This window comes from Myiozetetes cayanensis, unplaced genomic scaffold, assembly GCF_022539395.1.
Source record: "Myiozetetes cayanensis isolate MyiCay16 unplaced genomic scaffold, myiCay2020 scf9, whole genome shotgun sequence".
Lineage (NCBI taxonomy): Eukaryota > Metazoa > Chordata > Aves > Passeriformes > Tyrannidae > Myiozetetes > Myiozetetes cayanensis.
In genome coordinates, this window is record NW_026088185.1 from 33,250,113 (window position 1) to 33,275,736 (window position 25,624).

Consider the following 25,624-nt stretch of genomic DNA (forward strand, 5'->3'; position numbering starts at 1 on the left):
TATGATAGATTCCAGAGTTATACATTTCTAGAAAGAAAGTTGCAATTACTTTTTATTGCTGAGGCTTTTCCAACTGATTTCCACCTGACTTTTTAAGAGCTTTTTCGATTGCTTTCTGCTTAACGCTGTTGGATGTTAACTTAAATTTGTAAGGATTTTGTATGATGGATGGCAAATAAAAACTTGTAGTGTGCATGCAGATGATAATGGATATTCACTTTAAATTTGTAGCTAAATTTAAAAGACTTTTATTGATTCTTCTTCTTTCCCAGAATCGTGTAGAAATAAATGATGTAGACCCTGAAGTTTTTAAAGAAATGATGAGATTCATTTACACAGGAAAAGCACCAAACCTTGAAAAAATGGCTGACAATTTGTTGGCAGCTGCAGACAAAGTAAGTAATTGACTCTGAAGCTCTCAAAGTTCATGTTTGCTTGTGGAAAGTTCTGGTAAAAAAATCTTGTTTTAATATTGATATATACTTTGATTTTTTTTTTTTAATATGAGAAGCAGATCTCATCAGAAATGAAGAAAGGTGGGGAAGAGATTTTTTTTTTTTAAGCAGTAGAAGGCTGATAAATCTTCCTTGAACAGAAGTGTTTCAGATATTTATTTACTATCAATTTTTTTTTTTTATAAATTAGGGACTGTTAATATGATTTGGAAAATTGGTCTTGAATAAAATGTATCTTAGATCTTTATGTTCTTCAAGAAGATTTATACAAATTCCTGAGTTAACTGTGCTCCCCAAAGTATTGCTACTGTAGAACTTCCATCTTTTTGTCTTCCCTTCAAACATAATAGTTCTAATCTTTTATCTCTTCCGTGTTGAGATCTTGTCTACTCTTTAAATTGTTACTCAGTAGAAAAATATTTTTTCTACTGTGATTTTTGAGATAAAAGGACTTCTAGCAGCTCAGCAATTACGGTTGTTTTATGAATGATGGCCTTTTTTGGGGAATAATTGACTAATGTAGAGACTATTATAAGGTACAGTTGTAAGATTGTCTGCATTACCAGCAAATAAAAATGCAACCTGTTCGTACTGTGTCATCCTTCAAAAAAAGAAGCACAGTTTATTCATACAAAATATAGTATGGGAATGCATTTGTTTTAGGTTGAATTTGTGGTAGGCTGTGTCAAAGGTATGACAGAAATTAAGGAATTCAAAGATGGGTTGGGACTTAACTTGAAACAGGCTAGTTTTAAATAGGCTAATGTATTTTCCCTTGGACAGTGTGATGAAACTCTCCATTATATCATATCTTGCCTCTTGCTTTGAGATAAGAACATATCTAATTCTGATTTTGATAAAGAGCCCATGTGTGTTCCTTGCTCTTCCTCCCTTACCCAACTGAAAGGAGTCGAAAACTTCTGAATTCATTATTTTTGTTGTTTTAATGAAAGTTCTGTGGGTAAAGTGTTTGATATAGTGCATGTCTGATGTTTGAGAACTCTTCAGTGCAGCAGATTGGGTTTTGAAGTACGTGTTTGGAGGAGGTTTGATGTTAATCTTGGGAGGCACCAAGCGTTTCATGACTGGAACTCTCTTAAGAGCTGTGGAGATAAGGGCAGAAGGAATGAGTTTGAAGAATGATTAGTGTAGTTTCTCTCTTTCACCAGTATGCACTGGAAAGGCTGAAGGTGATGTGTGAGGAAGCACTCTGCAGTAACCTCTCGGTAGAAAATGTTGCTGACATTCTTATCCTCGCAGATTTGCACAGCGCTGAACAGTTAAAAGCACAAGCAATAGACTTTATTAACAGGCAAGTACTGTTTATGGGACTCTTAAGTACCTTTGTATTTATGCTTTGTGTACCTTGTCAATATTGGCACAGTTCTCTCTTACAGGTGCAGTGTTCTTAGACAACTTGGGTGTAAAGATGGGAAAAACTGGAATAGCAAGTAAGTTTCCCTGCCCCACGATGTTCTGTACAAACACTGCTAAATAGACTGCAGATCTTAAGAACTGTTGCTTCATTTCCACACTACTGAGGCCTGTCACTGACTGTAAGTAAAGTAGGATTCAGCAGATGCTACCCCAGTTACGATTGTGACTTCCCCTTTAAATGATAGGGAATGTTAACTGTACTCCAGTACGAGAACCTGACAATAGCTGGCTTTTATTCCCACTCCTAGGGACAGAGTGCTGTGAGATGGTGGCAGCAGCCTTTATAAAGGAAACCATTCTCTTCACTAACCAGGTTTGTGCCTGGAGGAGTGATAACCTCAGTGTGATTTCAAGACTTTCTTAGGTCAGTGTGAGCCCGCAGTGTTGCCTGAACCTGCAGTATTTCCAAAGACGGGAGGGCAGATGTTCTTTTTTTGCCTTTGGGGACGTGTTTGTGCACCTTCCCACATGCCAGCACTGGTGCTCTGGAGGCCACACAACTAGTCAGGCAGGTCCCTCGGACCTGGCTGACTCTGAGAGCTCCTGCCTACACTGGAAATAAGTTGAGACTGTGTGGCTCAGACTGTAGGACTGATTGCAGCAGCAGCTCAAGTGAGTCATGGGGTAGAAGACAGGAGACTGGAATAGCCAGTGGTGGGGTCAGACAGTAGAAGGGCAGTAGAGCATTTATTTCTTACTGTCTAGAGAAGTTAAAGGCTGAGTTGTACCAGTTAGTTTAAATTAGATTGTTTCTTCTTTAAATAAAAAAGGCTTCACAGGCCTAATGATTAAGTATGATGTGGAAAAGAAGAAGCTGGTGGGAAGTAAATAGTAAAATACCAGTATAAAGATAAGTCAGAATTGTAACTATGTAAACTAGTTGATGTATTTATTCCTCCCCAAGTGATTTGGAAGTTCCTGAGCTGACTTCAGTCTTCAATAATTGCTAGTTAACATGCTGGCCATCTTTGCTTCAGCTAAAACACCCACAGTAAATCAGAGAAATAATGTGAGAGGGCCTGGCTTAATTTACTGACTGGGCACTGGGGAGTCTGAACTTTAGTATTGTTTCTCAAGGCACTTACCTCTACTGACTTGCAGCAGAAGATTAAAGACTTGCATTAGAAGTCTGCCAGAGGTGTTTTAGAGATCATATGGTATAGAGGTCAGCTGCTAACTTTATGTTTGATAGTGTTCCTGAAACAGTATGAGGGTGCTCATGAAAGGCTTTTGAAAATGCAGAGCAGCAGAAACTTGGGACTGATGCATAAGATGTTAGTTCCAAATTACAAATTTATCCTGTGTCAATGCAGTATTCATCCCAACCAGTGTAATATTCTTCATGTGCAGAGTGAATTTTTTTGCTTTTGTTCTATAGTACTTCACCAAAAAAGTAAATATATACATTGAGTAAATGCATAGTTTTTAATCTCCTGGATGTCAGTGTGATACTTGCTGAAATTTGTTGTTGTTTCTATGTTAGTTAAAAATCAACAGTGACCACTGAAAACCATTTTGAATGTAGTCTATCATCTGTAGGGTGAATATTCCCAAGTATGCTCTACTGGTACTGAGACTGCAGACTCCCAGGGAAGGGTTTTGTAGCCAACCAGCTAATCTGTCTTCATGGCTCTTTATAGTAGATGAACTGCATCATTTTTGCTGCAGTTTCAGCTGATTCATTTTGTCATCTTTCTCTCTCCCCAAATTGAGCATGCCCTTTTATGTAATGAGATTATCATGTCTTGCCTTACTTTTTGTCTGTGCTCTAGACCTCATTTTCCTCTAGTTTTCCCTCTTTATTTTATTGTTTTTCCCGAGCAATTTCATGATGGTTATCCTAACACAGTGCCCAGTATTGGATGTAGTTCTCTAGCTGAGGTCTTGCTGGTGCTGAGTAGAGCAGAATAAGTTACCATGTGTCCTACATCTGATTATGATGATAAACCCATATTGCGATGTGCCGCTTCTTTCCATCGACATCCCTACCGGCTTTCACCGTCTTGTCGTTTTACAGCGGCTCTTCTGTGCTAGCCCTGCCTTGCCTGCTCTTCTCCGCTGTGCCTTCGGTTTGTAAAATTGTGTGACTGTTCTTAATGCTTCTGTTTTCAGCCAAGCAACAGACATAATGGAAACAGCAGGCTGGAAGTCCATGATCCACTCCCACCCTCACTTAGTAGCAGAGGCCTTTCGCGCACTGGCGTCTGCACAGTGTCCACAGTTTGGCATTCCACGCAAACGGCTAAAACAGTCATGAAATCTTCCATGAACTTTAGAGAAATTGGACTGACTCTCTACTCCTCCATGTCCAGAGGTGTTTTCACAAAGCATAACAAGAGTTTTTGTTATCCTTGTCCACAGAACAGAAGCTGAAAAAGCCTATTGTTTGCTTTTCAGATGGATAATTTATGGTTTAATCCTCAGCTTTAAATTAGACTGATTTAATTCACTGAAAGGCCTTAAATTATCTTCAATGACTCTCTAGTCCATATAGTCTAATGTATCTTGATTTTTTTATTATTATTTTTTAATGTGCCTTGTCTTTTTGACTAGGCTCTGCAGGATTGCACTAGCTCCATAATGCAGTAAAGTTGAAAACTGAAGATTAATTTTTGAAAGGGATCTTCCATTATTTTCAGAAGAAAAAAAAAAGAAAGATTATAGTTTGGTCCTGTGCTAACTGGAAGGTTTTGACTGGCCTCTCATTAAAAGCACTTGAACCAGAGGCACATCGTGTACCCTAGACAAGTGCTAAATATAGGGAGAGCCTGTTTACCTTCAGCGAATGCCTACAGGCTATTTATGGCAATATACTGCTTTGAACGTAATTTATTTTTCATTGTGGGGGCAAATATGCAATGGTTTGGCCCAAAAATGTATTTTCATTACAGTTTGTAATGCTTATTGTGTGTGTGTCAAAGCTGTCCAGGCGGTGAAAAGAAACACAGAATAAACCTCTTGCTTGTGTTTCTTTACGGTCCATCATTAGTTTACATTTAATGCAGAGCTGAACGAGAGGTAAAGAGTTCAGTGTGAAAAGGAATAGTGTTGTATATGGAGAAATTATATCCCACGTGTATGGTTACATAGAGAAGTAAAGGATGCATAGAATGACCAAATGTAAATTGAGGAAATGGGCCAAATGGATTCTGAATATGCACTTTTAATGTGTAACTTTTATATGTTGTGTGGTACATATATATTTTGCTTTTGATGAATTAATGAGGTACAGGTAATTGTGGCTTAACTTTTTAGATACATTTTAAGATGCCCACAGCCACATGGGATTTAGTTTTGTTAGAAAAGAAAGGCATGTCTTTTTAAGACTCAGTTGAAGGTGGCTATTGCAAGCTTTCATATTTAAGTAACAGAATATTTTCGCTTATTTGAAAAAGGCATGTGAATGGTAAAAACATTGAAGGGATTTTTCCCATCTTGACTTACGTGCACAGCTTCCATTAACACCTGAGGAGGCTGTGTACACATCGAGGAGTATTTCCCTGAAATGTCAGATGGTATTTGCAAGCAGAGACTTGCTCAGTCTTGCATTTCAGTTATTGTACTAGCATTGTGGATGGTATTGAAATTCTGCATAATGTGAAAAGGATGAAACATTTGTAAACTGCTTGTCACGGGCCAGTTCTTTGTTATATGAACCTTAGCTTTAATATCAACATCCTCAGTGTTTGATAGCTTTGTTTACAATTGGGAGGAAAAGTCTGCAGTAGTGCACACTCTAAATGTTCCCTGAGTTATTGCATTGAGTTTACTGTAATAGTGATAATATGCTGTATTTCTTTTTATTTGGGAAGACTTGGGTTTAGCAGTGGGGAATGAGAGGAGATCTCACCTAATTTATAAACTTATTTGCATAAGGGTTTGAGTTGGCCTGTTAAAAAAAAGTTACGCAGGGAGGAAAGAGGTAGAATTTGGGATTGTTTATTGTCTTAAAATCTGTCTCCATCCTCATTTCATTGAGACTCATCTGAATTGCTCTGAAGGAAATTTTTGGAGGAAAGAATATATAGTTTTATACTTTGGCTTCTTGTAAAGCACTAGGAAAGGTAAATAGGAAAAAATGCCCTGTCCAACTTTGAAGACTATAACCTCTAAACATGCATTTTCTTCTTACCTTCTGACTAAATCTTTATGATGTGTAAAATCAGAAACTTAATTAATACAGAAGGCGTCAAGTTATATATTTGCAGAGATTTATCCTTTTAGCAATTTTTAAGTATTTATCTGAAATAAGGTCTCATAAGCATTCTCCACAATAAGAGAGTAAAGGCAATTATTCCAAAATCATGATTTTTTTGCTGCACTGTGTAATGCGTTGGGACTACAGATCCTCGTGCTGATCACTGTAAAACTCGCAGCTCCTCACGTGCAGAGTGACTTGAATATTTAATGCTGTAATGGTTGCCCAGGTCAGCCTGTTCTGAGGTAACAGCATACAGTAATCAGATGGAAAGCTTAAGGATTTCTGTGAATTTTTTATTTTAAGAAGCTTAATAGCACACTTTGTACCAAAAAAATGTCAGACACTGTGCTGTAACATCATCTGCATCGTAGAGCGTCCCCTTCTCCAGTCAGGAATGTAAACTGTATGTTACACTCACAGGAAAAAGCCCAATGGTGATTGATCTGTTTAGATTTGATTTTATTTATTATGTATGTTTTCAAGTTTTGTCAGCTCTTAAGAAAAAGGTAAAACAGTTGCTGTATTCTTAAATGAGTGCACTAACTATTCACCTCTTTAATTACCTACATGCAGTGTTCTCACTGGAACGGGACAGCTGGTAATTACAACCTTCTCCTACGGATTCAGTAGCTTGGTTTCATTCCCCACATCTCAAGAACTTGCCCTTCAAAGCCTCAGTTGTCAGTTCAAAGTGCAGCAGATAGAAAAATCTATCTAAATCAACGGACAGACTTTTTTCAGGCTGAAACCTTAGTTTTGTGTTTTGTTTTGTTTTTTTTTCCTTAGTCTTCTATCCAGATTAGGACTATGATGTATGAAGGTGCCATGTTTTGGCTTGCCAACACTACCCTCTCAGATAGATGTGAACCACCGCTTCCATACTTTTCTGGGGAGAACCCTGCATGTGTCCTGTGTGTGCGTGTGTGTATGACTGTGCAGTGTTTTGGGTTTGTTTTTTTTTTATGTCAAGAATGACTTTCTAAAAATAAGGACTCAATTTGCTGTTAAAATGCTGTTATGTATTATATATATATATATTTTTTTTTTTCCTTCCGTTCGAGCCTCTCCTAAGGAGATGCTTTGGGTGGAAGTTGCTTCAATAAATAATCCTTATTTCCTAGTCCATTTACTGCATGCAGAAGTATGAACACATTGTGCCTTTTTAGGAAACTGTTGCAATGAAGGGAAGGTTTGACAGGATACAGTCTTTGTGAAAGGTATTTTTAAAGGTGAAGGAGAATGCTATTTGCTACTCAATTGAGATGGAAAAGTTGCATGTTGATTCTTGCTTCCTAAATTCAGTTTCACCGAGATAGAAACTACACAAACAAGTGGAATAAGTATTACAGATACAAGTTGAGTAATGGTATCATTTTGTGAAATTGTGATAATATTTGCTGTTACAAGATAAATGTGTATGTCAAAACGTGATAATCATGGACACAGAGTTACTCTAGTTCTGATGTTTTTTCTAAACATTGAGTATTTAGTATAAAATTCACCTTTGCACAGAAGATCAGTAGAAGACCTACATGGAGATTATGTTCCTTTTAAATCCTCACAGCGAGTTTTCTCCCTTGGGAGTATAAATGATGTGCAGTATTTGAAACTGTGTTTCATGGAAGATAGTGAATTGAAAATGTGAGGTATTGCTGCCTGAAATGTTGAATTTTACAGTTGGTTAAAACTCCTAAGTTTAATTGAATTTTTTTTTTTTTTTTTAAATTGACAAGTGGAATGTTACCTGTCCTCTTTGTCTGGTGTTGATAGTGTATTTAGTGCAGAGCTTAGCTCCTTAGCTAGCAAGACACTTAGTCTCATAACTTGGCTTCTGCTTACAGTAAATGGACTATGTTTGTAAAGGGACTTCACAATTTCAAGTGTTTTGCAAGGAACTTCACTGTATTTGTAACCTGGTTTTTGAAGGCTTAAGATCAATGAGTCCTATTTTAGAAATTAAACCAGTGAAATGACTTAGACCTGTTTTGGGGTGGAAATGATTAAGAGAATTCAGATATGTAAACAGTTGTATCAAACCATCCAGCCTTTTTTTATCAGCTGATGTTAATGGTGAAATACTTTTTGTACCTTGTTGCTGAAAATATTTTTGCGTTTCAGCACATCAAGTTACAATAAAGTTGTTACTTATACAGAATGTGTCTGTCTGGCTTGTATTTGTTTTGGGTGTTTTTTCCCCTGTATCTGTTCCCAATGGCTGCCTTTGCTTTGAGAAAGGTATTTTACCAGCACTGTGAGTATAGTGAAAAATACACAGCTGTGCTTTTGGAAACCTTTTGGGGAGGATCATCTTGCAGCCTTGCTTTGATCTCCACTAACTTAGTTATTTTTCCACTTTGACACTTTCAAATATCTTAGAGCTCTGAACAGCTTAACTTGCCTACCTGAGAAGTGACTGCCTTTACACAGACTCTCTGTCAGGACTGATGCTTGGTGGGAGGAAGGGTTGGTGCTGTGATAATGAAGTTGGGCTCTGTGGGTTTTAAGAGATTTGCCTTCTTTTTCCCCCTGCCATCAAAAACTGTCGTCTTTTGTCCTGTCCAAGAGTGTAGGCTTATAATGACCACATCCAACAGGAATGCTGTTTGCGTTTGTCACAGGAGAAGTGGTTTGTAAGAGTAATCCCTATGGGGAGTTCATGGGGTTTAAGACGGTTATAAATGTTTTGCAATGATGTGTAGGACTGTTGATATTGAGAGGTGCCTCCTGTGTATTTGACTTTGGACGCACTGAACTCCAGAAAACAATGGATGTCAAGGTAAGTTATTCTATTAAAAGTGTTTGCCTGTAGGTACATGCAAACTTCTCGAGGTTTAACAATGGCATAACTCACACCTTTACAGGCAGCTCCAGTAACCTGCAAGGGAAACAAGGACTGTTGCCACTGTGAGTGGTAATAAGAATTATCTGTGCAAGTCCAGCTTTTTGAAATGAGCTTCATCTTTTAGGTAAAACAAATATTAAACTTCATTATTTCTTATTTTAGAAGGCTTTATTTTTATCCTTAGTATTTCTGAAGTAATTTTTCTTCCGAGATGTTTATCTTGTCATCGTACAAAAGTTTTCTTTGTTATTCGGCAAAATGGATTCAATGAGCATTGATTTAAAAAAAGCACCTATTTTCTTTCTAGAATGAGTTCTAATAGTGTTTTGTGAGGAAACTGGGCACTTAAAGAAAGCTTTTCTCCTTTGAGATGAGTGCTTCTGTTATGAGTGTTTTACAGTGTCAGTCCAGTCCAGCGTATGTCCTTCTCTTTTGTTAAAAAGGGAAAACTCAAATAACAAGTTGGTAATGTATGCTATTAGATTAAAAACCATCTCTTGCCAATCAGAATTGCCCATCCTGGCATACACTGAAGGGACAGTTTGATGTCCTGCAGAGTAGTGTCAGCTTAACCAGTCCCTGTTACTGCCATGAGAAGTTATTTCAGAGTGCAGCCTGAGCAGTCACAGGTGAGAAGTGCTGGTTAAAGTGTGTCTTTGTGCCACTTCTCCAAACTTCACAGCATCAATGGTTTTCTATGTTTTAAAATAACTTCTGCTACCATTTAAGTCAGAGTATTACCCATTTCATTACGACTTTAACTTGCCACGTTTATTAAGTTAATTAGATTAACAATCAAACTGCTTCCATTATACACAAATAACTTTGCACTTAACATTGTGATAGGCTGGTAACAGGAAATGCTGTTAGTTGCCATTGAAAATTAGAGTAGTTTTGAATAGTTTGTCTTTCTGCAAACTTCTTGGTAATTTTCCACTAGAGGAACAGGTTTTGCTGTCAATTTTGAAGATCCCTTCTTTGAACTCTCAGAGAAAGCCGGAAAAAATACAAGTATAGGAGTGGAATGAAGCATTTCTGATGTATGATGCAAGGAACTTGCTTTTTCCATTACAAACACTGCATCTAGGCAAAAAAAATATCAACTGTGAGATATTCTCAGCTCTGAGAATTCCTGAGTGCTTTGGAATGGCATTCCAGGGGGTGTCAATATAAGTTATATTTTAAACAGTATGTGAAGTTGATGCTCTAAGTGCAAAATTGGGTTTCTCATGAGTCAAGTATAAATAACAGAAATGAGCTTGTGATTCAAGACTCAGGAGGGAAAAATAACTTTGCAGGGTTTTCTTGGCCTTGGCTTGTAGAGAAACAACGAAGAGTGTTTTGAGTCCTCAGTTAAAGTATTTTAAAGGAACCTCAGAGCTGGTGGTGATTATCATCCTGTCAAGCAGGGAGCAGATTGGACTTCTTTGAAAACGTTGCCTGACACCGACATTTTTTGTCTTGCATTCTTTAGCAGGGTTTGGAGCGTAACAACATTTTTGTGCAGGTACTGTATTTCAATCAAGGGTTTGTATATAATGAGTGGAAGTCTCTGCTTTGCCAAACTTATGCATGTTTCATGCGTTGGCAGTGATAGTCACGTAGAAAATAAATTGCACCATGTCAGACTCGGCGCTGCTGATCAGGGTGGAGGCGGCTGGTGCTGCATTTTAAGCAGTTACAGTTTTTGACTTCCCACGTTTCTCACTGCATAGTTGACTGAGCCATTTCGGTTCCAAAAGGTAAATTTTGAAGCATATGCAGAAAAGATTCTAATAGTGCGACATCTTAAAGCGTAGAAGCTTTAACTGCAGGCTGACCTATTTTAACAGGAATTGCCACGTAAACTCTTTTAAATTTTCCATTTTCAAGTTGGTGACTTTCTGTAAGCTTTGAAATTAATATATTATGTACACAGTTTTCTAACCCAGCTGTGTTTATCGAGTCTTGAAATTTTAAAACAAACCACCTCCTTGCTACTGAAGTGTTCAACTGAGATGTTTACCTTCTGTGGTCAGCAAAGACTGAATCTTGCTTGGGTAGTTGTGCCATCCCCAGATGAAAAGCTATGGTGTTGTGTTCTCTGTGAAGCCCACACCAAATGTTTTTAAATGGAGGAGAAAAAAAAAAAAAGGTCTATTACATTGTGCATCTTCTTCCTGTCACATCTTGCAGATGGGCTGTTCTTGTCAGACACACACATGAGGGAGTTCTTCCACTACCAAACCTTCATTCCTCCCTTACAACAGGACTGGGGTCTACTGATGCTGGATCAAAGGAGTCTGTACCAACCAACACAACTTCCCTGGGGAGGGTTATTGCAGGGCAATCAAGAGAGGGACATAAAATAATATTTTTTTTTGTGTATTTATTGGCTTTTGTGGTCAAGGTGAATTGGAGATGTAGGGGTGGAGAAGTGTGGGTATCTTTTTGGATTCTTGAAATGCCTTGTTGTTTATCTGCTGTGGTGGTTTTTTGTAATATGTGCTGGCACCACTCAAATAGTATAAAGAAATACAAAATACCTAGTGAACCTGCAAATGCTTTATAATGAAATATCAAGTTCAGTTTTCCTGATTTAAAGAAATAGAGATGTAAATTTTTCTGTGACAGGGCCTTTTAACAAAAACGTATGGTGTCAGATGTAGTTAATCTCAGAAAAAACTGTAGAAGGGGTTAAATTGTGTACTAGATTAGGAAAATATACAGTATTTTACCAGTTGTGCTAGAATAGCAGGCATCTACTTTTGACAAGCTGACAGACCAGAGAATTGGAACTTAATGAATCTTAATGCTTTCTGTCATGTACTTCAATTTTCTCAAATTATTTCTCCAATTAGTTCTAGTCTTTGTGAAAGAATGATTAATGATAATTAATACATTCTTTTAATTTGCATATTCAATCTCTAGTGTTACTAAAAAATACAGATTTGTGTATGTGGGTGAGGCACGTTTGTCTGTTATTTCTTTGGGGTGTTGGGGTTTTTCAGATTTTCAGTTTTGTTCTTCCAATTGAACAGGGAGAATATGGTGGATGGATTAGGGAGTTTAATGTACTCTTTCCACATAAATGATTTGGGCATAACCCAGGTCTTTGATTTTTCCTATAAAGATGTTTTCCCAGCTACTCTATAGTGGGTAGGTAGGGAATGTGGGGATGCAAAGCTGTTGTCAGGAGCTTAACTCACCCTGTGGGTCTACATCTGAAAACATCAACATCTGCAATAGTGGGCATCTGCTCTTCAGAGGTTGATTTTGGTTTGTATATTTTATTTTATTTTTAGATTTTCTGTATGCCTCCTTTATGTTGTCATTCACTTTTTGTTCTACTCCTGACATGCACACATGGATGGATTTATCCAAAATAGATCATGATCTGAATTTGGTGTTTGAAATCAGTAGAGCAGCGTGAAGTTTTGAAAGCCATTGTTTTTTGTCTGCATAGGAACTCAAGCTTTCCATGCAGCTCTGCAGGAATCTAATGTTTGACTCTTAAAAAAACCAAAAAACAAACAAAAAACCCAGCAATTTTTGCTTCTGCCTAATTAGTCTTTTGCCTTCTGATACAGTGCTCATCTCAGAGGAAAAGACAGGGATCAAACAAAGGTATTTTTTCAGTAGTAGAAAAATGGCACAGTAGGGTAAAACTTCGTTTCATTGGCAGGAAATAAAGATTCAGCTTGAAGAAATAGAGCTTCATATTTGACAGAACAGAGATTTTGTGTGAGGGAGATGCTTTAGAGCTACTAATGCAGGAAAAACACCTTTGAGGCTGTTCCTGGGGCAGCTTGTGACTCTGCAGCTCTCCTGCCCACAGGTGTGGAGGACTCGTATTTCAGAGGCTTGTTAGGATAACTCATGGTTGGAAGCCTGCAAGAGTGGCAGGCTCTGTATGTCTGAAATGGCATTTCTTCAGGTAGCTCTACAAACTCTTCTTCTTTAGACACACTTTATCAAAGACATGGAGTGCTTACCACTTTGAACTATTTTTTAAATATGTAAATACTTCATTCCAGTTTTCTTGACACTCATTTAGTTAAATATGTGGTGTTTGCTGGGGCAGTGTGCCCTGGTTATATTCACCTCTGAATATTCTGTACAAATTTTAATCAAAGTACTCTAAGCAGAGTGTAGAAACTGGCTTTCTGGAAGAATTATCCCCCCAAAAACTAGTATGGAGGCTTCAGTTAGTAGGAGGCTGCAGTTTTCCAATAAGGCACTATGGGCAGTTAAAAACATAGAGGTAAAAAATGTAGGTATTTTATGACTCAAAATCAAGAGAAAGGATGTTAAAGTACCATTTTGGGCTTTTTTAATAGTCAGCTGTTGAGGATACTCCATGTAGTATAAATCCAAGAGCATCTAGAAGTTGGGCACATTTTGTGTAACAAATAATCACATCCACACTCTTGGTTGTAGTCATACTGTGAACAGTCCCTGTATTTACTTTAAGTCAGTGCTATGATCAAGTCCATAATCTTCCCTCGCTGCTTGTTTGCAGAGAGCAAACTAAACATTTGTTCCTGATTCCTCTGGATAAAAATACGTAGAGGAAGGTGGTGTTGCACCGAGACTGTCCTTAACAATAATCCTTGTTAGTGTTTTAGCACGAATTACAAAGATGGAAAGAAGCTTTTCCTGACATGAATGGGGTTTTTTTCGTGCTTTAAAGATGAGCACAAAGCCCAGGGCTGGCTCAGCAGTGTTCAGTGCCACGAGGACAGCATCTTTAATAAAAATAAACTTTATTTACCCGTACGTAGAGATTCTTATCACAGAACCACCAAGGCTGCTGGCATAGTTTTGTAGTCTTTACTTGCTCCTTGTAAGGCTAAACTTTGTCAGAACTGGCTTTTATGCCTGCAGATACACAGGGTTTAAGCATCTGTAAGGGAAATGCCAGTTCCCCCAGAGGAACTGCCTTGGAGGGAAGCAGAGGGTGTGACTGGCTGGGTGGAGCTGAGGCACCACTGCTCACCTGCTAAATATCTGATACCCCTGTATGGGGTTGTCAAGAGCTGTTTGTTCAGCAAGTTTGGCTTAAATAGAGAAGTTGGGAGTGAAATGAAGGGGAGGGCATTTGTGTTGCCCACAGCAGTGCTCTCCAGCAGGGCTGTAGGAATGAGCAGTTGAGCAGCCAAAAGAGGAACAGAGCAACAGCAGTTTGCTGATGTTGTGATTTTTTTTTTTTACCTTTTTTGTATCTTTGCCTAATATTCAAAGCTGAGGATTCATCAAATAATTGATAAGCAGAGGGTGATGAGTGCTTTTATTTCCAGTGAGTTTGAGCTGAAAGGACTCAGTGTCCCTTTCACATGGCAGGCCAAGTATTCTTCTTTCCTGTTTCCACCTTGCAGAAATTTTTTCTCCCCCTCTCCTGGGTAACAGCTGCTGGAAGAAGGTGAAGAGAAATTACAGTAAGAAATAGATTCTGGCTCTGCTGTGGGTACCATGCTCAGGAGCCTGCTCCTGAGTAGGTGTGTGGCAGAGCTACTGGAACCCTCTTGGGAAGTTCTGCAGGAAGAATTTGGAGAAAACAGGATCTTTCTTTGCTTCTTGCCCAGAACTCTGTGCTGACATGATGTTTGTCTTTCTGCATCCCAGTGAAGGGATTTGAACAAAAACACATGAAAGAGCCTGCATGTCAAAAATGGTATTTCCCAAGCCAGCTGAGAAACAGTTTTCAGTATTAAAGAGCAAATACTTTTTGTTCTTAAAATATCATAGACTGGCTTGGGTTGGAAGGGACTTCAAAGATCATCTCATTCCACCCCCTGCCATGGGCAGGGACACCTTCCACTAGACCAGATTGCTCCAAGCCCTGCCCAACCTGGCCTTGAACACTTCCAGGGATGGGGCAGCCACAACTTCTCCCAGCAAGCTGTGCCAGGGCTTCACCAACCTCACAGGAAAGAATTTCTTCCTAAATATATTGCTAATTACCATCCTAGGCATGAATATTATTGTCCTATTAGTTTCCAAAATTAACAAAGTTACAGAATCTATTCATTAGATTCTCCTTCACTTGAAAATAATTTTTAAAGAACAATTTTTCCTTAAAGATTTCAAGTAGTACATGTATGAAAATAGAGAGGGAAGAAAATTCCAAAATTCAGTCAGCCTGAGGAGACTTTGTATAATAAAAAACGTGAGTATGTACAAAGTGAAGGAAAACAGCTCTTAAAGCAGATCTTAAAACTTCCCACTTACAGCTGTTAATTCCTGTACATAAAGTGTAACACTCACTAAGGTGTTGTTGAACAGTTCATTCAAATGTCTCAGTTGTAGGAAAAGTAATGGTTTGAACAGTCACAAGTTTTGGAGATGGGTCCAACTTTTCAGATGCCTAAAACTGATGAAAATCCCAATAAATGACAATTCTGAATGTGGTCACCACAGTTTTCAAAATATTGTTGTATATTTACTACAGCTGTAGTCCCTTGTCTTTGGGAAGTGCTGGATTCGGTGTTAACTGCTTTCTGCTTCTGGAATCGACTCTGTGTTGACTCAGGGTGGTTCAGAAAATCCCCACTTGCAGCACACTCGGGATCCAATGGAGCACTTCATTTAATGGGTGGCAACTTTTGGATTATGAATTGTTCCTGGGTACATAAATCAGACAGTTCAGGGAAGGAAAGGTGAAGGCCGTCGTGATGACGGTACAATCTATCTTCTGAAAATGTTAATTTGGTGGAATATTTCCCTTATTACAAAAATGCATCAGGCAAATACACTTGCATATTTTGAGCTTTAATATGCTTTTTGTATCCTGCAGTAGATTAAAATGTCAGTCATATTCTCCATATTTTAGAAGCCCTGGGGAAGGTGCACATGTCTTATGTTACTTATGTCCCACCAATAAAACAATCCTCTAGAAGGAAATCTGTGCAGGCTGTACAGCAAGATGTCAAATTAATTGTACTGAAATAATGAGTTAGCACCAAATGCTAATTAAATATTGATGGAAGTCATACTCTCAATTATCTTCATTATGGTGCAATGTTTTATGTAGACATGAAGTGCTGGGAAGGTGGGCATGTATTATTATTAGTCTTGTCATATAAAAATATTAGTTATTTCTCTTCTCAGAAATTCGCTGTAAATGCACTGGAGGTCCATGTATAGTATCTTTTTGATGGAGTAGATATTTATTTAATAAAGTTTTTTGTGTTCACCCCTTTTTCTTCTGAAGGAGCCAGAAGGGCCAGCCTTGAGGTCAGAGAGGACAGAGCTGTGGGGCAGCATAGCAGGGAGAAGAGTCCAAGGTGTGAGCCTGACTGCAGGAGATTGAGCTGAAGCAGAGGGGTCTGGTAAGGGAGATGTAATCCAGGATGTTTTGCTTTCAGGAGAATGGAATGAGCAAGAGCTGCTCCCTTCCTCATGTGCATTAGCACTGAGGAAAAGGCTTGTAAGCGTGAGAACTTAGAGGACTTTTTTTGGGAAGGACTTTGTTACTTGAAAACAAAAGTCCAGGACTGTTTAGACTGGAGACTAATTAGATGGCAAGTCCCAGGAACAAACACAAATACAGTTTTATGTGCAGTTGCCTTTGGGGAGGGTGGACAAACTAACCACAAAATTCACGGGTCAGACAGGTACTATAGTGTGAAGTCTTGTTCCTCTCGAGGCCCTTTTAGACTCTGCTAGAAAAACAAAAAAACTAATTCCAAGACTTCCAAAGTATTCCTGGAAAATGCTGTCCTAAAACTTTTTTTAATAGGAATGTTTTTTTCATCAATACATAAAAAAACATAAACTGAGGTGAAAATTAATCCTTTCTGCAGACTTTGTGGAAGGAAGAAGCTTGTCTAGGACTGCTTGGATGGGCCGTCTTCCCAAGTTGGACTGGAGAAGAGTTCTACCTGCCATCTCTGTGTGAGGCAGTGGTAAATTGGTGCTAGTTTGGAGGGGAAAAAAGTGTTTTGGTGCTTTTCTTTTGCCTCTTTCCTTTAATTGCAGCAGATGAGCGTTAAGTATGCTCCCAGCAATGCCTGTGTGATGTTCCAATGTGTCCTGTGCCTCCATGCGGTGCATGGGCAAAAAAAAATCCCAGTCCCAAGAGCACTGAATGCTCTTTGTCACTTCTAACAGCACTGGAAGGTTAAGAGTCGAGGCAGGTGTGTGCCCATAATTGGGGAGGAGGGTGCAGAGCTTTTTATTGTAGAGAGTGCAGCCTTAGTGCCATTGTCTAAGTGTAAATTGTTCCTAAAGGATAACTCTGGTATTATCCACGCTGGAATATACGTGAATCCAGTGAGAGGCATTTTCAGATTACCAGTGGTGAAGCGTGGCAGAGCAAAAGGAGCACTTGAGCTGAAGAACAGATAATACCCAGTGGAGCAGAACTGCGGCACCAGCTGCTGAGAGGGTAATTCAGTGCTCATAATGATTTCAGCTTCTCTCTAAAACTATCACTTCGCAAGTATCCCTCATCTAAAGTACAGAGTTTCCCCAGACCATCAGAATAGAATCTCTCCACACCCTGAGCATGAGAAATTAATGACTGAATATTATGCTGAGAGCCATTTAATTAAAAACACTTTCATTAATAATGCAGTTGGAGAGTGTATGTGTGTTATGTAATTAAAGATAGTACATCAGTAAATGATACTATGCAAAACCAATTCAAAAAATTCAAATGAGCTGGTGTAACATAAGGAACTCAATTCAAGGGGGAATAAAGTCTGTGTGAAATAAGCTCAGAGTTTTTTCCTGGAAGCTGCAATTAATCTGCTTCTGGCAACACAATTCAGTACTCGTATTTTAAATAAGGGGCTGTGCTTGTTTTAAAAGATAACTGGGGTAGTGAATCAAAATAGATTTCCCTCTCCACTTTTAGCCAAATGTAAGTATCCCTTAATGTCTGGACACAATGATAAGCTTGGCTGACCTCGTGGGTCTGGGCTGCCTTGCTACCATTCATCTGTGGTGCTGTTTTTGCTTTCAGCAGTCAGGTTGTACTGGGCTGTGACCAAACACTGTGTGCCTGGTATTTATCACAGAATTGCTTTAAAACCAGGAGAAAAAGGTGGAAAAGAGAGATTTTTCCTTTGGGACAGAGCAATCTCCCTGTCTGGCATTGCCTCCAAGAAGCTGGTGTGAGCAGGCATCTTGTTTTCCCAGAGTACTTTGGCTAATCCAAATCTTCAGTGATTGAAGTCAGAAACATCACAGTTAAATATATCTGACATGAGAAGTGGATTGGAATTAAGTAGCTCTAAGTACTATCTAATAAATAGGCTTGCTTATCATCTGCAATAAGGCAACTTGAAATATTTTTTAATCCTTTGGTTTACCTGCTCAGAAATCTGTGTTAAATTTTCTGTACTCCCAGGACAGCAGTGCATGTCTGCTCAGCATCACCTGCTTCAGATACACTTTTCTACCACCTCTTCTTTCAAGGAGTAAGTACTGTTGGTTTAGAATAGACTGATGGCTCCTCTCAGAGCAGTTCTCCTGCTAAGTCAGAATGCACGTGCTCAGTGTCCAAGTTAAATCAGCTTGACGTGTTTTGGATACCTGAACTGATTGTTTTAAGGATGCACCTTTGTTGTGCTCTAGAAGAGCTCAGAGTGAGTCATCAGGGACTTTTAGAATGGGGATGGATGGTGGTGTAATTGCTGTCCACCCATCTAAAAGCCTCATAATTGGGATGATTTTCTCATGGCTGCTTAGGTGTTTGTTACTTCAGTCACAGAGTCATAGAATGGTTTGGGCCAGAAGGGATCTTAAAGGTCATCTCATTCGAACGCCTGCCGTGGGCAGGGACACTTTCCACTAGACCAGGTTGCTCCAAGCCCCGTCCAGACTGGCCTTGAACACTTCCAGGGATGCCACAGCTCCTCAGGGCAACCTGTGCCAGGGCCTCACCGCCCTCACAGGGATGAAAGTATCACAGGGATGAAAGCAACGATCACAGCAATGCAAAAAACATACTGTGATGTTGCAGCTCAGAAGTGAGAGTTTATTTGAGCTTGCCTGGGACTGTCTGAGCTGTGGGCTCTGAAAATTTGTTGACATATGCCAGGGACAGCCACAGAATGTGGGCACCTGAACTGTGCCCTGTGCTGGGCTCTGTGCCCTTTGTCCTCTCTTCAAGGTGGCTGGGTGCTAGTGAGCACAGCAGAGCTCTTTCTTTGCCTGCTTTTGGGAGCTGGCAGCATTGCTGCTGTCTGTAGGATCTCCAGAACGAAAGATCCCAAGCCTTGTGTCCTGGGAAGTAACACCAACTCTAACAGATGATACAAACCTGATAAATACTACACGTTCAAAGCAAACACCCTGATAGCTTTAGGTGGAGGTGGGTTTTTTTGGCCATTTTTAACTTCAGGGCTAATTCAAACAACCTCCAAGTCTCATACTTCTCTTTCTTACCAGTTTGGAACCAATTATAATGTATCATCTTTCAGGAAGATCACCAGTTTATATGGAGCTGTTAAGATAACGTAGCCAAAGCTTAATTGACTGCTAATGATGAAAGAGCCACGTACTGTCTGGGAATGAGGCAGGAGAATAGAGAAATGGCATTTGCATCCCGGGGGCTGAAATGCAAAGCTGCCAAGGGCAGATGAGCAGCATGATGACTGAATGTGAGGTGCTGATCTGGGATCAGGCTGGTAATAAAGCTGTCTTGTTTTCCAAGGACAGTTAACCGGAGAGAGGCAAGGTGAGCAGTGGGATGTCTGGGAAGGTGTTCCAGGGGCAGCTGTTGCACAGTTGCTCCTCCGTCGTGGCTGTGCTCCACTGCTGCCCTCAGGCTGTGTCCTGTGGTGCCTTGTGCCTTGCTCCAATGGCCCCGTTCTGGGTGAGAGCCACGAGTCCTGCCTGCTGAAAAGCTAAAAGAGACCTCAGTCTCCTGTGTGCTTCCCACATCGCTCCTTTCCTGGTATCGACCTAGGAAAGGTGATTGAGCCTTTTGACTTGCTCATCACCTCTGAACCCTCAGAATTAGTCCCCTTCCTGTGTCTGGGTGAGGAATCATGGGTGTGTATTTTCCACAAAATGAAGAAAATACACTAAAATGTCCCTGAAGCAGTGGATTTTTTTTTTTTTTACTCTGTTCTGACTTGAGGACAAAACCAGAGAACAGTGTAAGAGACTTTAACGTGGTTGACTGTTCCATTACTGTTGAATAGGAAAATGCTGATGTTTTCTTTGGAGTCTGTTTTAGAGTCCTGCCACTGTTTATGCAGGTAGAATTTTTTTCTTCCTGGAGTAAACTGTTTTCCCATGACTGGTGATGGCTTTTTAATTGGGCTGCAGCTGGTGCTGGATTTGTGCTGAGTTGGAGACCAAATTACATCTTTGGAAAAGGCATTTTTTTGGTGTTATTTTGTTTGTTTTGTTTTTTTTATTTGTTTGCTTGTTTTTGTTTTCTTTTTTCCCCCTTCAAAATTCAGTCTGGATATCTGGGGTTCTTGCTTGAGAGCACCAACAACTGGAGGCCTTCAGTTCCCGTCACTCCTGACTGCAGATCTGAACAGGGTTTTGCAGCCCTGAGCTCAACAACCCACCAAAGGAAGCGTGGTTTGACACGAAGTGGGATGTTTCATGACAATTCAACTCCTCTTCTGTAAACCCAATTTATTTGCTAGTTCTAAAAGAAGGATGCTGCTCCTGATGGGTGCTTGCAAGAGGTGTTCACGAGGGAGAGATGGGAATGGCAGAGTCTAGTTTTTCAGAGGAGACACCCTACAGCTAAAAATCTACTTGATTGATGTGTGTTTCATTGAGTTACTTAGTGTATTGCAGCTTGTTATTGTCTTTTCGACTGTGCATATTTGAATAGAGACAGTGCTAATGACAAATCATTATTATACTATAAATAAAACATTATCCAGATTAGGCTGGTCAACAGAGCATAAAACAAATAGCAAATTCTAATGTCCTTGAATTACAATTTAAAAAGAAAAGCAGCACTGGATGCTGATTTGCATGGAACACCTTTTCCTAGTTGCTGTGAGCGTTTTTCCAGTTGCATCGGGATCATTCAGGGGTTTGCTCTTTCAGCACTGCCCAGTAAATTCTCCCTAAAAAGAAAAAGTGCCAACCCCAGGGAGCTCAGAGCACACAGCACTCAGCTCTGCTGTTTGCTGGGTTCTGTGGTACAGCAGGGGCACCCCATGTAAGGGCTCAGGGACTGCCATGTGCCCCCACTGCCCTGGGCATCCAGTGACCGAGGAATTTGTGGCAGGATCTGACCCCTGGTAAGAGCTGCAGGGAGATGAAAAGGCACAAGGGACAAAATTCTTCAGGGGAAATGGAAAACCAAACTAACTTACTTCCCTGTTCAAGTAGAAATGATTTAAAAAATATGCATGTGCACAGTCCCTGCAGCTCTGTACAGAATGCTGGCCAAAGAAAAAAAGCTGATGCTTGTGTGTGTGTCATGAATGAAGTTTTTATTGGGATTTTTTAAATGAATATCCATGGATGAGGAGAAAGTAGGAAATGTATTTACCAAGAAGTTTAAATATTATTTAATGTATTTAATATGGGCTCCCCAGGGCAGTGGTCCCAGCACCAAGCCTGCCAGACATCAAGGAGCACTTGGACAATGCTCTCATGCACATGGAGGAGTTTTTGGAATTGTCTTGTGCAGGGTCAGGAGTTGGACTCGATGATCCCTGTGGGTCTCTTCCACCTCAGGATATCCTATGATTGTATGATATTTGCACTGATAGAAATGTGTGCAAAACTATCCTGTTGAGATTTGGATTAAATAAAGGGTGTATATTAAAAACTTCTAGATTAACTTGTCGCTGTCATAAGTTGTCATTGCCCACTTGAAACTCTTTCCAAAAATGGTATTTAATCTTTGAAGGTTTTGATTTAAAATCCTTTGAATAAGAGCCATAAGAGGAAGAGTCGCTGAGATTTGAAACTTGTCTGAAATAATCACTTGTTATACAGAAAAATGTTTTTAAAAATTTGGCCTGTTCTGTGTGAAATGAAATCAAAATTAGTTCTGTTTACATGGGAGGTGTGACATTTGACCCAATCAAGTCTGTCATCATTGGATTGTGTTTTGCTTCCTTTGCTTAGTGTAAATAACTTCTTCTTAATCGGATTTTGACTGCAATAAGATCGTGAGTGCTTTTTTTGCAGTGAGTTTCTCAAAGCTGATCTCAAAGAAAAGTACTGCTTCAAAGTTGATTTGTACAGTATTGTGATTGGGAAAAGGGTGGTGGCGAGTTCTCGGGTGTGATGGAGTTTGGTACCAAGGCTCCCTCCCTCTCCTCCTGCTCCAGCTGCCAGGCTGACTCCTTGAGCCGAGGGAGGAGAGCAGGTCGAGTTTCTCCCATCGTTTGTTTTCCTAAAGCCTTGAAACCTCAGCCTGGGAGGTGTCTGTGCTGCAGCCAGAGGATGTCTGTGGAGGAGGAGAATCCAGCTCCTGTTTCCATGTGAGACTGAGCAAGGGCTGAATCAGCAGTGGGCTGCTGTGTCTCCCAGCATGTTGCTGCTTGGGAATGTTGTCTAATTTAAACTAACCCCTTCACTTGTGCAATTATTAAACAGTTCATGATTGTCTTCGTCAAAACATGCACTTCATTTCTCAAATATCACCTGAATACTGTTGAACTTTGCCCAGGCCTGCACACGCAGTTCACCATAGCACATATTTAAATATCTCCTAGAAAAACAAATTCCAGCTGGGGAAAAATGTTCAGTGACGTGTTGCTGTGCTTTTGTGTCTTTATATATGCAATATTAAAAAAAAAAAAAATCAAATAGGCCAGAAGCAAGTGCCAGATTTAGTAAACTCTCTTTATTTACATACAAATACATGTACACATATGTGCTGTATATGTACACATATTTCAATGTATATACATACATGGTTTCCACATACTCTACAATAAATAGCATGTAGGGTTTTCTTTTAATTGCCTACAGTGCTGAGTAAAAATACATGGCAATAAAATCATGGCTTACAGCTAAGTTACAAAAGCACCAACCACTGAACTCGTAGCAATAAATCCAAGCTCATGTACAGCTGGAGCGAGGACACGCTATACAGAATACAAAGTAGACCAACTTGTAGGAATTGACAGGAATAGGCAAACTAAAAAACATCGTTATAGACCAGGAGAGACTCTGTATGAAGTAAGATGAAGGAAAACGTTTAGATTATTGATCAAACTAAACCACACATTTAAATTTGTCACCTAAAGAGAAAAACAAATCAGCCAGTTAGTCGTATATTTTTAACAGAGTAATTGTTCTGTGTGAGTCTCTACCAAGGAAATCAGAATTAATCTCATGAGTGAGTCCTTCTGAGCTGCCATAGTCACTTGTCTGTGTGCACATCACTCAAACAGAGTACTTTAATAGTGCTTTATTTTAAGCTGTGTGTAACTTCTTGAACCTTCGTGCAGGTCTGATTGGAGGCAATAAAAAGCGCTTCCTCAGCCAGCTTCTTCCCCAGTACCTGTGACATCAAACTGTCACAAAGGGCCATAAGACCAAATTGGTGGCAGCAGCAGGATCAATACCCAGCGAAAGCACAGGGGATGATGCTGGAACCTGCACTGCCAGAGCCAACTGCTGTGGACTGTGGTGGGACAACACCAGTCCTGTTGAAGCAAAACCACAGCTGGACCAGCCATTGTTCTAACTGCACCGGAGGGATTCTGTTCTGCACTAGGGGAAAGCCTGGCTGAATATTTATGTTAATAGTTTGAAACCTGCTTTAGGAGGTGAAGATGCATAGATTTTTGTTGCTCTCTCTCTTTGTCATGGCTGGTATTTTGACTCAAGGCATGCAGTGCACTGCTAAGGAAGACAATTGGTGCCACGAAGCAGAAAGCTGCTTGTTGTTCAGGTGTCCCTGTGCTGTGGTGTGTTTTCCTTGCTGCAATATGCAATGCTAAGAGGCTGGATAGCAAAATAATTGCTTCCTTTGCTTGGAAACCAGCCCCTGTTGCAGTCCTCAGACTTCATAGAATCACAGAATGGTTTGGGTTGGAAGGGACCTTAAAGATCATCTTGTTCCAACAAGGGACACCTTCCGCTAGACCAGGTTGACTTAAACAGAGATTACCCTTTTCCAAGGTATTTATGTATTCTCTATTGCTGTAAAACTAGTACTGGTGTGTATGTGAATGTTTGAGAAGAACCAAAACCAGTGGTGAGCACAGAAGGAAGGAATGTACACCACATGTGCACACCTGGGGGGTCTAAAAAACTAAAGCTCATCGATGTCTAATTACATCACTGCATATCCATGGGTAGGAAGGCTGAAGGAAGAACTACTCACTCTTCACTTCAGTGAGTACCTATAGCTACTACAACTCATAAAAATGCAGATTTCTTTCCTTTTTTTTTTGTCCTAGATTTAGCACTTCCTCTTAGTATTTGGACTTGACTACTTGAACCCTCTCTGTAGCATTCTTTGTGAAATCAGTGGGAAAGCTCTTTATTTGGAGTTTGTATATGAGCAGCTGTGGGGCTGCTTCATCATTCGTTCTTTATATTGTCACCTGAAGTTCCCAGTGAGAAATAGGATCCCACTATAAGTGCTGTCCAGTTTAAGTAAAAGACAACCTCTCTGCCATGAAGTAGTTTAAAAAAGTGATTTTCGAGATCAACGTTCATTACAGACATAATCTTGTTTGATTTTTGTCCCGTGCCTCCCTGGCAGTTCCCTCGTTGATGACGGCAAGAGCTAAAATGCGACGGTCTCAAATGAAAATGATTGTTACATAAACAGTTTGATTAGTTACGATACAGCACAAACACAGCTACAGTTTTTAAAGACTTTTTTTTTTTTTTTTTTTTTAACCTGATAGGAAAAACATCTTCTTCTCCAAAAAGGTTGATGGAAATGCTTCTTTTAATGACTGGTGCTGACGGCACCGTGTCAGCCGGAGGACAGGTACGGCGTCTCGCTGTGGTAGTTGTAGTCAGGGCAGACCTTCTGCACCAGTTTGTAATCGACGCTGTAGAAAGCGATGTAAATGCAGATGACCTTAAAGGGTTTGGAACACAACCAGGAGACATGGCTTTGGGTCTGCTCTTGGTAGCAGATCTTTGAAGGGTCGAAGTTGCACAAGGCAGTTTTTTTAGCGCGGTCTGTTTTCTCGTACTCGATCCGGCAGTTGAAGGACTTGGACTCCTTGGTCTCCAGCGTTGACTGTGGAGATGGTTCAAACTCGACCACCTTGGAAGGTGGCACCAGGCTGACAGAAACATTCCCCAGACCTGTGGAGTTGTGTCGGAAATAAACACTGAAGGTCCCATTGCCGTGATCGACGATTTTCCCCGTGATCAGGAGGTTCAGCTTAACAGTTTTGATGTTAGAGTGGAAATCGCCCCATCCAAACATTTTCTTGAATTTCCCAGTTTTTACTATAGGTCTGCGTTTAGTTCGTGCCAGAGATTCCTGAACCTCCGTGACGTTGGACAACCAATCCCAAAAGTTTTCTATGCTGTCCGAGTAGGAGACCTGGCCGTGTTTCAGTACTGGGGATGGCTTAACAAACAGGCGCAAGGGGTTGATCATCCTGGAGTGGACCACGTTGTCAACCAGTGTGTCTGCAGCATCCTTGTCTTCCCAGTCCAGCACGTCCGCAGCTTGTACGACCTGATTGGCATCACAGAATACCTGTTTCAGAACAGAAAGAGGGAGTTGTGTAAAGTGTGAAGATAAAATGGTCAAGATAGAAAAGGAGCCATCTATATTTATAT

The 25,624-nt window shown here is 40.0% G+C and overlaps 2 protein-coding genes across 6 annotated transcripts in view; one reads left to right on the forward strand and one right to left on the reverse strand.

Annotated features, from left to right (window-relative positions):
- Positions 1-7,607, forward strand: part of SPOPL (speckle type BTB/POZ protein like) — a 33,170-nt gene extending 25,563 nt beyond the window's left edge. For 3 of the 4 annotated variants that reach the window (XM_050339757.1, XM_050339759.1, XM_050339758.1), the window contains exons 8-11: positions 273-395; positions 1,625-1,767; positions 1,853-1,906; positions 4,005-7,607. In XM_050339757.1, the coding sequence (XP_050195714.1) occupies positions 273-395; positions 1,625-1,767; positions 1,853-1,906; positions 4,005-4,149 (465 nt within the window). In that variant the 3' untranslated portion in view covers positions 4,150-7,607. Of the gene's footprint in view, positions 1-272; positions 396-1,624; positions 1,768-1,852 lie in introns of all 4 variants that reach the window. The other variant, XM_050339760.1, reaches the window with a different exon arrangement.
- A 15,077-nt stretch (positions 7,608-22,684) lies between these two features.
- The window catches only part of NXPH2 (neurexophilin 2), a 37,585-nt gene continuing 34,645 nt past the window's right edge, over positions 22,685-25,624 (reverse strand). For both annotated transcript variants that reach the window (XM_050340167.1, XM_050340168.1), the window contains exon 2: positions 22,685-25,541. In XM_050340167.1, coding sequence (XP_050196124.1) covers positions 24,798-25,541 — 744 coding nt within the window. In that variant the 3' untranslated portion in view covers positions 22,685-24,797. The remainder of the gene's footprint in view (positions 25,542-25,624) is intronic.